The sequence below is a fragment of the Microtus pennsylvanicus genome, chromosome X (genome assembly GCF_037038515.1).
Source record: "Microtus pennsylvanicus isolate mMicPen1 chromosome X, mMicPen1.hap1, whole genome shotgun sequence".
Taxonomy (NCBI): domain Eukaryota; kingdom Metazoa; phylum Chordata; class Mammalia; order Rodentia; family Cricetidae; genus Microtus; species Microtus pennsylvanicus.
In genome coordinates, this window is record NC_134601.1 from 74,691,455 (window position 1) to 74,704,736 (window position 13,282).

Here is a 13,282-nt window from a genome sequence, read left to right on the forward strand (position 1 = left end):
AGCTGAGCAAGGCATCCCTCCAAAGAGAATGTTTTCCTAGATGCCAGTTTAAGTACTACGGATAAATCCTGGTCCCACTGCCATTGGTGCCACAAACTGCCCAAGCCTCACAACTGTCCCCCACATTCAGTGGGCGTAGTTTGGTCCTGTGTAGGTTTCCCCCCAATCAGTCTTGAGTCAGTGAGCTCCCATTAACTCAGGTCAGCTATTTCTGTGGATATCCCCATCATGGTCTTGACCCCTTTGCTCATACTGTCACCTCTCCCTCTATTGGACTGGTCTCAGGTAGCTCGGCCCAGTGCTTCGCTGCGGATCTTTGTATCTGTTTTCACCAGTTGCTGGATGAAGGTTCTATGATAACAATTAAGGTAGTGATCAGTCTGATAACAGGGGAAAACCAGTTTAGGCATTCTCTCCAATGTTACTTCCTGTCTTAGCTCAGGTCATCCTTATGGAATCCTAGGAATTTCCCTAGTGCCGAGTTTCTCTCTAGTCCGTTAATGGCTCCCTCAATCAAGATAGCTCTTTCCTTTCTCTCCCCCTCTGTCCTTCCTCTTTCGTGAACATCCTGTTCCCTCATGTTCTGCCCCACTCCTCTGATCCCCTCGCCCTCCACTTTACTTCTCCCACCCACGCCCAATCTTCTCAGGATATATTGTCTGTTTCCCCTTCCACGGGGGATCCATGTATGTCTCTCTTAAGGTTCTCCTCACCAAGGGCCACTTGAGAAAGTTACACAACCAAGCAGATTGACCTTACCACATAGTTGTGGTATCAGCCTCATGCAGCTGGATGCTGTTAATGTACAAATTCCTCCACTTGCTTTTGATTGCTTCTTCATTCACCCCAATGACTAGTAACAGTCTTCACTTTCTAACTCACTCTGTTCATCTTCTTGTTTCTCTGGGTAAAATAAAATACCTGCTTTGCACAAAAGAATTCGAATTTCTACCCGACCGTTCACAATATATGTACACCATCTCAAAGGTGATTAAGGGGTCTATGTCTTCCTTGTTCATGGGCAACCTCCCTCACAGGTGCCTTTGATCTATGCATGAATAATTACCTAAAATCAATCTTGCATGCACACATACAGACACAGTAACTGAAAGTTTAACATTAAAAACAAATAAAACAGCCCAGTCTCTTGACTCTGTCTCTGTCTCTCCTGAGTACCCAGCCTCTCCCTTCTTTTTAATAGTGTGTTCTATACACTATACTTGCTGCTTCCAGTTCCTGAACTCCTAGTCATTTCTAAACCGCAACCTTGCTCCTGTCCATACACGTCTACCACAATTTCTGTTACTGAATGCAGTAAAAACCATGATATTTAGGGTCAGAGGACATTTTTTTATTATTTTACACTAGGCCTTTCCTGGTAGCTTTTGACAAGTTTTTCCCTCTCTATCTCTTGACCTTTGACTTCCAAATCCTGACTTTTGTTCTCTGCCTCCTTGAAGCTCATTTTTCTTTTTCTTCTGTTCTTAAATATCAAACTTTTCCCCTTCATCCAACTGTATTATCCGCCCTGCATACTCAAACCACCATGGCATGTACGCAAGTCCATGGTCTCAACTCCATGTAAATGCTGGAGGCCGCCTCTTGAAGGCATGGGGTTCCAGGTCCCCATGCCGAAGTTCGACTGTGACTATCAAGAGATAGGCACTTAAAGCAGAAGTCACTAGCTTCTGCCCTCATTCTAGTTTTCTTATAGGGCTCACTGCCTCCGAGAACAGAACTGACATTTCTCTAGCTACACAGATGTTCTTCTCTCTGACATTTCTCAACCTTTGGGTCTTGTCCTGTTCTTCATAAAAGTTGTCTCCGTTCCTTCCTTTGTTTGCAGTCTCTGCCTTCTAACTTGTCACCCTGTTTCACACCTGTCTTCTCAGATCCCTCCTTCACATGGCAGACAGAGTTACAGTCCTTTATTTTTCCTTCAGCCTCTTCTTCCCTTGTTCTTTCCCTGCCTCTCTTCCCACCTCTCTTTAGATCTTCATTTTGAATTGCAAGTAGAACTAAGAAGATTAGAGGGTAGGGAAAGAAACAGGTGGACAGTTCACGCATATTCCCTGGTGATGTTAGAGAGTTAGGAACTTCTTGTTAAAGAGGGAATTTAAAATCTCTGAAATACTTAAAGAGTCAACGTCTCAGAGTTCAGGTGATGGAGGTGCGCCAGTAGGACAATACTGATTGTATCTCAGTAATAAATTATGAGAATTGCAAGAACCAAAAGAAATTTTTCCACGTTAGTAGAGTCACATTTTCAATTATGGTCATATTTTTAGTCATCATTTCATTATTTCACGGTATTCAGTATTTTGGTTTCTTGCTCTCTTTGATGCTAAAATATATTTTCTAACCTTAATAGCAGCAAAGGGAGTTAAGAGGAACATGGAGAACTGTTTTTGAAACATCATAAGCCCCCAAATAGATGACAAATAGGGTAGTCATTGCTATCAAGCCCAATTCCTGTTGAAGGAGCTGCAGGCAGGCCCTCTTCCTGCTACCCAGCTCCCGGCCGCCTGGCTAGCTTATGCCCCAAAATAATGAAACACAAACTGTATTCATATAAACACTGCTTGGCCCATTTCTATTAATGTGTGTAGCACCACAAGGTGTGCTTACCAGGAAGATTCTAGCCTATGTCCATCTGGGTCGGAGCTTCATCACGTCTGCCCCAGAGAGGAGAGGAAAAAGCATCTGTCTGAGGCGTCTTAATTCTCTTCCTCTTCCTCCCAGCATTCTGTTCTGTTTGCTCCACCCACCTAAGGGCTGGCCTATCAAATGGGCCAAGGCAGTTTCTTTATTAACCAATGACATTCCTCCATCATTTCCCCTTTTTCTGTTTAAACAAAAAAAAAGGAAGGCTTTAACTTTAACATAGCAAAATTACATATAACAAAACTGTTATAAAGCAAGAATTACAGTTACAATATTTACATCTACTTTATCTTTTATCATAACAAAGGAAAACAACTATAACTATTCTTAACTCCATCAAAGACTCCAGAAGGATATAATATTACCTAAGTAAATGAGAAGTAAGCAACTTAAAAACTCTAGAAATCACAGAGACACCTCGCTGCCTGGACAGTCACCCAAAGTTCCTCTGTACCGTTGGGGCATCCATCTTCGGCCTACAGGCCCATAGTTTCCAGCAGACATTTCCATGAAGCAGGAAATTTCAAAGGCAGTTCAGTCACTATCTGCTGTGTCCTGCAGAATGTCTCACAGACTCTTTCATGAATCAGGAACCCCGAAAAATCATCTCACCTTTAGGCAAGTTCAGCAGTCCTCTCTCTGTGGGTTCTTTATGTCCAGTTTATGCAACAGTTCAGGCAAGAGCAGTTTCTTGCCCAAATGGCTAACCAACTCCATAAGGTGCCTCTTTGATACCCATCTTCTTCTTGAAGTAGATTGGTGCTGCCAGGAGCAGATATGTCTCATTGTCATGAAAAACCCTAAGTTATTAAAACATTAAATGCCATATTCTGTAGTCTTTGAAAGATATGAAGAATGCCTATCTTACTGAAATATTTCTCTAAAAATCTAACTAACATGGCTACAAGCTTGACTATTATAGATGAATATCTATTAACAACCTATATACATTACATTTTTACATGAACTACACAATCACAATACCTTAATATCAGAAATACATATAACAAGATTGACCTTAAATATATATATCAATAAAGCCAAATCCATACCAATGCAAATTATTCATATCTCTACCATATCCCCCTTTAAATGTAAAAGAACATTTATAAACGATATTTGGGAATATGGGCACAGTTTTTTCTCTCCAAACTGCTTCCTGCTGAATGGGGGTGCTGTTATTTAGGTCTTTCATGGTATAACCTGTGTGCTAGATTCATCTTAGTTAGCAGTTGAGTGAAGTAATTTTTTGAAGGTGTTCACAGCAACCATTCAGGAGGGCGTGGTCTATCATACCATACTGGGATAGAAGCAATCCACAGGGTCTCATTCTCTGTGAAAACAAAAGAAGAAACTCTTCCAAAGTATCATATCCTTAGATCCAAATTCTGAAGTCAAGGTATTTTCAAAATATCTATCTTGGATTAGTTCAGCAGCATTTATAAACAAATATCTTTTAGCAGCTGTTGCTCCTTCCTCAGCATTCAAACAATTCAGAGAGCATAATAGCATACAGTATCAAGATTCTCTGTGTATTTTCCATCTTTGTGTGGCTTTATTTTAACCTCTATTTCGTTTACTTTTACTTTTATTTTTTGAGATAGGTTCTCTGTATATCTTTGTCCTGGAATAACTCTGTAGACCAGGCTGTCCTTGAACTCTCAGAGATCCTTCTGTCTCTGCCTCCCAGGCATTGGGATTAAAGGCGTATGCTACCACACCTTGAAGTCACAGAGGTCAATCTCCCTCTGCCTCCCAAGTGTTGGGATTAAAGGTGTGTACCACCACACCCAACTGCTCTCTATTTTTTTCTTTTTTACTTTTAAGAACTTTAACTTTTAGCCTGCATATATTCTTAACACACTGTAAACCATTTAGAGATTTTCTTCGTTTTTGAATCTCTCTTCACTGTATATCTCTCTCTTTTTCTGACCACATGAGCCTTTAAATTACTGAGCAATATGGGTAGGATTAAAGCCATGGCTTTGGCGGCTGGATTTAGCCCATTCCTTAGCTTTCCAGCCTCATGGTAGAGGTACTGGCTGTAGCCATTTTTATTGCCACAACTCTATGGCGTTTCAAGGTCCTTGCCAGCAAGCAAGCTGCAGCACTCTGCTCACAGACCACACTCATTTGGACTGCCTGAAAGAGTTGGAGTCTGTCCTGGCAAGACGGCCCAGAAAGCCGGCATTTTAAAACGGCACAACTTTTTTCTTGCTATGGCTAAAAACAAACAAGCATGCAGTCAGCTTTTATCAACACCATTTAAGTGTCTTGTAGCAGGACCTCTTAAGAGCTGTAGGGTTTTACAGCTAAAACTGAGTCAGGAAGCCTCTCTTAGATGAGAGCGGTTGCTTGCGTCTAGCAAGCAGAGCAGACCCAAGAAATTGTTGCTACCAATAAAACATGCTTTATTATTTCCCAAGCTTTCTCGAGCTTTGTGTGGATTCAGTTATCCATGTCTGCCAAACCAAATGTTGGGCGCCATTCTGTTGAAGGAGCTGCGGGCTATGTTCCTGCCACCCTGCTCGTGGCCACCTGGCTAGCTTATGCCCCAAAATAACGACACATAAACTGTATTCATATAAACACTGCTTGGCCCATTTCTATTAATGTGTGTAGCACCACGAGGTACGCTTAACAGGAAGATTCTAGCCTATGTCTATCCTGGGTTGGAGCTTCATCACGTCTGGCCCAGAGAGGAGAGGAAATAGCGTCTGTCTAAGGCGTCTTACCTCACTTTCTCTTCCTCCCAGCATTCTGTTCTGTTTACTCCACCCAACTAAGGGCTGGCCTATTAAATGGGCCAAGGCAGTTTCTTTATTAACCAATGACCTTCCTCCATCAAATTTCTATTTTTTAAAAAAAATGTGTTCTAGTTGCTTCCTCTTTGCATTTCTTGTCAGAATGCAAGCACAGCACATGCAGGGAAAAGGGAAAATGGAGCTTTCTCTTTCACTAGCATTTCCTTTAAGAGGATATATTTTCTTCAGATTGTAGATTTGGCTGAAGAATAACACTGAAACCAGCTTTATAGAGAAACGTTGATCCGATAGTCATGTAAAGCTTTTAAAATATGACCCATATAACATATCAATACTAGACCACTTATTATTATAATCTGATTTCTAGGAAGAGAGTGCTTATATTTTAACAGTAATATAATTGCATTCCTTTGACTAGTATGTGATGTGCGATGAATGGAATTGGTATTAAGATTTGAAATATTCAGTTGATGAGAACAATATAAACATGAATAATAATGAGGAAATTGGATAGTGAGACCTGTGTTGCATGATTTACATTTTATTCCTAAATGAAATCATTATAAGCAAAATGTTTTCAAATCTCAAAGAATATTTGGGAATTGTGAAGTTAGCACTCTAAAGATAGAAAAATAAAAAGACCTAACAGTTTTTTCTGTTACTTGTTCTGGTCTTCAGGTCTCCATTATGACAGTGCCAGCAGAAGAACCAGGAAGTTTTGCTGTTCGGGTCATTGAGTTATGCTCTTCAACGATGACATGCATGAAAGGCACATGTAAGCACAGGACTATTTCTCTCTCTCTCTAAATTCTCCCGTTAATACTTTTTACTGATCTGTAAGACTGAAATGCATATTAGATAATATACTGTTTTGGTAATTTATACATTGTACAATGTATTATTTAATGTTGGTAAAGGTCTTTACAGAAAGTTCTGTCATCTGCAAGAAGTCACTTTTTTTCCAATGTGGACACCTTTTATTACCTTGTCTAGATTGTTCTAGTTGGTACTTCTTACAATAGAATGAATAGAAGCAATGAATATGGATTTACCTATCTCTTTAAAAATTTGCCTCTCCCCCTTTTATCATACTAGGAAATGAACATACAGCCTCATGTATTTCAGGTGATCTAGAACTAAGGCACAACTTCAGCCTTTAAGTGTTCATTGTTGAATTTAACACAGACAATTTCTTTGCCTATTTGCAGAAAATGAACATCAAGAGTGATAACAGCATGAAATAATAGAACCTGCCATTAATCCTAATAGTGATATTTTTTCGGTGCTAATGTTTACCCAGTGCCCTAGGTTGAAGTGGGTTTCCCTTCTCTGTTTCACTTCCTTTAGGTAGGTGCAAGTTCAAGTTTCTAGAAACATAGAAAAGCAGCACCACCTCCTAGGAAGCAAGTGTTCAATACACAGAACTTTGGCAAACACTTCACGTCCAAACTAAAACAATACATAATTCAGTTAACCCTCTGGGATATTTATTTCTAGATCACTGAGATGTAGAAACATTTTACATAATCATCACATTTGACTCTTTTTTCCTTTGTTATATTTCAAGAAATACACAGAGGGAAAATGTGACATTTGTCTTTCTGTGTTACCTCACTCAATATAATCTTTCCTAGTTCCATCCATTTATATGCAAAGTTCATGCTTTCATTTTTCTTTTCATTTGAATAGTATTTCATAGTGTATATGTACCACACTTTTATTCTCAGTTGAAGGACATTTAGGTTTTTTTGCATTTTCTAGAATAGAAACAGCAATGAACTTGGTTAAGCAAGTATCTCCAGCGTAGTATGTAGCATCCTGTAGACATATGTAAAGAAGTGTTATTGGTGGATCACGTGATTTTATTTGTAGCCTTTTGGGGCATCTACATATTGATTTGTACAGCAGCTGCACCGCTTTCCAATCCCACCGGCAGTGAACAAGAGTTTCTTTTTCCTGCATCCCTTCTTCATATGTTTTCAGTTGCTCTCTTGATCTTTGCTATTCATACCATGGTGAGACAAAAATCTCAAAGCTGTTTTGATTTGCATCTTTCTAATTGCTATGGACAGTGAACATTTTCTGAGATATTTCTTAGTCATTTTTTTCTTCTTTTGAAAACACTGTCTAGGTGCAAAGCCCAACTCTGGGATTTGAGTTCTTTATATTCTGGATATTAATTGTCTGCCAGATAAAGAGTTGGCAAAGATTCTCTCCCAGTTTGTGAGCTCCAGAATGTTTATAAAGCATGTAATAGTATGTCTGTGAATAACAAAGTATTGTTGTATATAGTAAATGTCAAATGCTGTTGATACGTTACAAATACATTGGATTATGGAGTCTATGCGTAACGAAACATTATACATTTTAATTTTAAAAAATCATATGTTTTTTTTCTTCCCTGGCTCCTTACAAATAAATCCCACATCCCTGCCCATCCAACTTCATATTCTTTCTCTCCTTTTCGTTTTTGGTTTTTCGAGACAGGGTTTCTCTGTGGCTTTGGAGCCTGTCCTGGAACTAGCTCTGTAGACCAGCCTGGTCTCGAACTCACAGAGATCCGCCAGCCTCTGCCTCCCGAGTGCTGGGATTAAAGGCGTGTGCCACCATCGCCTGGCCTCTTTCTCTCCTTTTAACAGCAACACAAAAAAACCCACGGTAAATAAAAAAAAATAATAATAAAAAACAATGACTAATAATAAAAAAAAATCTCAAATAATATAAAAAGAAAAAGTCCGTTTTCTATTGACCAGCTACTCTTGGGCATAGTGCCTGCCCTTAAGTGAGGTTGCTAAACCCAGTTAGACTCTATTGGAGAAAACTTATTCCCCTTTCCTATAAGGTATTAATTGCAGATAGCTTCTTAGTTAGGGGTGGAACTTAGAATCCATTTCCCCTTCTTAGTGCTGGAATTTTTGTCTAGCTTGAATATATGCAGGTCTCTGTGTGCTCCCAAAGTCTATGTGAATTCATATGTACATCATTCCTATTATATCTGAAAGACACTGTTTCCTAGGAGTCATCCATCACTTCTGACGTCTACCCTGTCTTCTCTTCTACATAGATCCCTTAGCCTTACAGAGAAGGATTTGATGAAGACCTCCCATTTAGGACTGAGTATTCCAAAGTCCCTCACTTTCTGTGCATTTTCTAGTTGTGGGTCTCTTACTAACCATCTACTTCAATAAGAAGATTCTCAGATAAGGGTTGAAGTATATGCCGATATATGGGTATATCAGGATGCTACTATGAGTTATTTTATTGTTATGTTTCTTTCAGAGAATAATGGTAATAGATTTTCCCCCAGCACCATAACCAGTTTAGTTTCAGATTCTTTGTCTCTTTAACAGTGTCTGGTATGGTTTCCATTTCATGAAGTGGATCTCAAATCCAATCAAAAAGTTGTTGCTCTTTCTCCTAACATTTGTGCCACTATAGCATTAGTACATTTTGTAGTCAGCTCTCTTTTGTAGAGCACAGGGTTTGTAGATGGGTAATTACTTTTCTCTTCTGGTATTCTACGCAGTACCTTCTAGCATGAAGAAACTAGACATCAACAAAATTCAATTCAAAAATTAGGTACAGATCTAAACAGAGAATTTTCAATGGAAGAATCATAAATGGTCAAGAAACACCTAAAGAAATTTTCAACATCCTTAGCTATCAGGGAAATGCAAATTAAAACAACTCTAAGATTCCATCTTACATATGTTGGAATGACTAAGATCCAAAACAAAATTTACGGCTCATGCTGGAGAGGATATGGAGCAAGAGGAATACAATTGCTGTTGGGAGTGCAAACGTGTAAAGCCATTTTGGAAATCAGTATGGTGGCTTCTCAGAAAAATGAGTCTGTCTACCTCAAGACCCAGCTATACTATTCCTGAGCATATACCCAAAGATTGTTCTACCATACCACATGGACACATGCTCAGCTATGTTCATAGCAGCTTTATTCATAATAAACAGAAGCTAGAAACAAACTAGATGTCCATCAACTGAAGAATGGATAAAGAAAATGTGATACATTTACACAATGGAGTATTACTCAGCTATTAAAAACAATAACATGATGGAATTTGCAGGCAAATGGGTGGAACTAGAAAAGGTCATCCTGAATGAGGTAACCCAGATCCAGAAAGACAAACATCCACTCATAGGTGGATAGGTATTGGCCATAAACGATAACCATGTAGTCCACAGACCCAAAGAAGCCATAAACATGAATGGCTCAAGAGGGGACATATTAATCTAAGTGCAAAGGGGTATAGAGTAGACATTGGTTTAGATTTTTAATCTGTTATGTCTTGTCTCTTCACTAGAAGTTTCTGCTATCTAAAGTTTTATTTATTTAAAGTGTTTAGTTTATCTGTAGATGTGTGTGTGTGTGTGTGTGTGTGTGTGTGTAGTGTGTAGTGCTAGGAATGCATATGCTAAACAGTTGATCTAACCTTGTAGACCTTGGGAAATTCTAAGTCTTCCTTAATTATCTTAAATGATTTTGAAAGAAATCAAGTGGCAGGAGCCTCCAGGATTTGCATGTAGGGAAGAAGCAACTAGTCACATAGACATTTTCAATAATGTATGAAAACATTTTAAACAAACTGGCCAAGATCTTTTTGATTCAGAAGCCCTTCCTTTCTTACTTGTTTCTACCTTGATAAAATTCTCTGGTCTTTGCTGTAACTTAATCATTTCATATCAATATAATAGCAGCAGTGTGTACAAATACACTAGCTGGTTTTCCCTTGTTTCTAGCCTGAAAGAGGTACTCTTGAGTTCATTAATGATACTTTGCCTTATCACAGAGAAAAGGAAGCTCTTGATCATTTTTCAATCTGTTTTTCATTCATTATGCAGAATGTGTTATTTTATAAGTTAATAGTGAGACTTAAAGTTTATTATAATACGTAGCAAAATTTAAGAAAGATACCATATTTGTCATTTCCTTACTTTGTGACTTAATTAGAATTTTGCTTCTGCCTTTCCTTATGCTTTGAGCCTCTTCACAGACTTTCAGGAGCCATTTTAACTCAGACATTGAAAGTCTTTAATAGCACATTTTCCTGTTGCTCCCTAATTTAAGAGTCATTGATGTCATATTTAGTTTCAAATTGTTCTGTTCTTCATCTGTCTTCTAAAATAGAATTGTCTGATAATATCACAAAAGACTTCCATGTCCTATTCCTGTTGCCTTCATTTTCATTTTGTCTTTTTCTATTTCAAGTCAGGAAAAAAAACTGGCAAATAAGCCATGTTTTTATTTTGTGTGTCCAAACCTGCTCCTACTTCATTTATTTTTCTCATTTGATGTTCCCTGATGATAAACATAATACTTTATTCAGAATGTTACACTAGCTTTTAAACTACTGCTCTGTCTCTTTTGAGGACTTTATTTTTTTCCTGAAACTTTGAATAAAGCACATTGTGGACACAATAAAACATGTTCTTAAAATCTGCATAATTATCTCCTCACAGTCTTATTCAGAAACAATTTAATCCTTTCTCTCGTCAAGCAGAGAGAAATGGTAAACTACTATGTGATACGGTAAGATCCCACATTTTGGATTCTCCTCTGGATTTCTCGTATTTGTTCTAATTATGATGAACTGCAAATGATAATTCAGGTTGCTTGTGTTGTATAGATATCAACAAGTAAAATAACATTCAAGAATAATTCTCCATCTGTAGATTTATGTGTTTTTAGGCACTTAACTATAAATGGATTTTGAAGTGACTTGTTTTCCCTGTGCACAATTACTTAAGAGTAATAGAAAAATCCTAGCTGATCACATTGTATATATTATATAATCACCTTGCCAAATATATGGAGCTGAGCACATGTACTTGTCCTAAAAATCAGGCTGAAATGCTGGAATCCTAAGTGAAATTCATCATTCTTTCTATTGGAGGAATCACTTGACAAATGTTGGCAAGCACTGTAACTAATGCAGTTATACCTGAGTAAATCAAATGTAGTCCAAATATATTCCAGTGGGGCTGACTGTATCCATTCCTCAGAGGAAACGAAATGAAATTTATAGAAAGTAAATTATGTGAACTTTGGTGATTTAAGGTGAGGTTGTTAAAGAAATACATTTTAAATATTTCAGATATTACCCAAGAGCAAATTAACTTTTTTTCTGAGATGTACTTTATAAATAATTATGATTTTATCATAAAGAGAGGCAAAGAATTAAGGGTTGAAAGATACTGAGATGTTAAAAGTGTTTCACGTTAGCTTGTTCTTGTAGCATATGCTTGATAAAAACTTACACTTTTCAGAAAGAAGCTGAGAATTATTTACTAAAGGTATCTTTTTGTACTTTCATGGTAGTCTTTACTGTTTTAAAATTTTGGCAACTAATAATTATATATGTTAATAAAATGTGACATTATGATCTATATACATTGTCAAATAGTACAGCTGAAATGATTGTCATGTCTATCACTGCCCTGATATGTTCCCCCTGTGGTAAGAATATTGAAAAATCTGTTGTTCAGGCAGTTAACTGTGGTGACCCTAATGTAACCTGATCACTAAACTTACCATTTTTGTACAACCAAAACCTCACACACTTTGACCATTGTCTTTTTTTCCTCTCTTCCTACCCTTGGTGATGAGTTTTCTAGTTTTTATAGTATTGATTTTTAAAAGTGTGTGTGTATGTGTAATTGGGGAGAGAATATATGTATATATATGTGTATATATATATATATATATACACATATATATATACACAGACACATATGTTACTGACCACAATTTATTCTTGTTTTACATGTATTGCAATAGCATTGTATCCCTTAAGTGTATAATATTATTATGTATTAATTAAATAATTAATTAATTAATATTATTATGTACTTGCAATGAAGATGGAGACCAGTACTTCTTAAGATGCTCATATGCAAAGCCATGCTGAAGGAGATGGAAATGCCAACTATCTTCTTATGATCATTGCACATTATACACATGTTTTATTGTGTTATTACACTATTCCATATAATACATAAAATTTAACTTTTATAGAACAAGCCTATAGAGACTTGTCGCCTAAGGAAACTAGAGATCGGGTCCTTCAAAATAAAAGTGTTTTCAATATCTTCTTAAATTAATTTTCAGTACCTTAGAAGCAACTCCCATAGGATAAGGTTGACTACTGCTTAGAAATGTCATTTGTGGATACACACTCTTCCAATCCTTCATTATTTATTCAACACACCCTACTATGCAGTGATCTCCTCGGGTAGAGCCAAAACTTTTTTACCAATCTTCAGTTACCTTTTTAACATATATCTCACATTTACTTGCTATGCTGTTATAATTTACAGATATCAGAATCATTCATTATTATTATCCATTGTAATTCAGCAGTGCCCTTGAAGGCTACTGAGGTGTTGAGGCCTATTTGCTCCTATGCTAAATGACCCTGTGTCATGCTTTTGTCACTTCTTGTGTCTACATTTTATATGTCTTCCTTTGTTCTCCTTGTCAGGCTGCTCTCCTGCACCTGGCAGAATGTGCTCTCTGGCAGCACAAGGTACTGAAAGAAAAAGAAAACAAAACCAAAACCTAACATTTAGAAGTCAAAATTCTCTCAACACAGTCAGAAATAACTGTTCACCAAACTTGTTCTGTATCACTGATTTATCTCCCAAGATACCTTATTAACCAGACTTAATCTACAGATGGTCAGAAACCAAAATAAGTAAGCTTGCCTATAATACCTGTAATATTAGCATAAATAAGTCCTTAGTGACGGATTGGGTAGTAAGTTTTTTGTTTAAAATATTAGGAAAATAAAACAGGTACACTCCCAGTTTTTTGACTGTTGAGAAACATCCCTTTG

The 13,282-nt window shown here is 37.4% G+C and overlaps 1 protein-coding gene across 1 annotated transcript in view; it reads left to right on the forward strand.

Moving 5' to 3' along the window:
* Positions 1 to 13,282, forward strand: part of Chm (CHM Rab escort protein) — a 173,468-nt gene that overhangs the window by 133,889 nt on the left and 26,297 nt on the right. Inside the window, exon 12 of the mRNA XM_075957406.1 lies at positions 6,108 to 6,204. Within this exon, the coding sequence (XP_075813521.1) occupies positions 6,108 to 6,204 (97 nt within the window). The remainder of the gene's footprint in view (positions 1 to 6,107; positions 6,205 to 13,282) is intronic.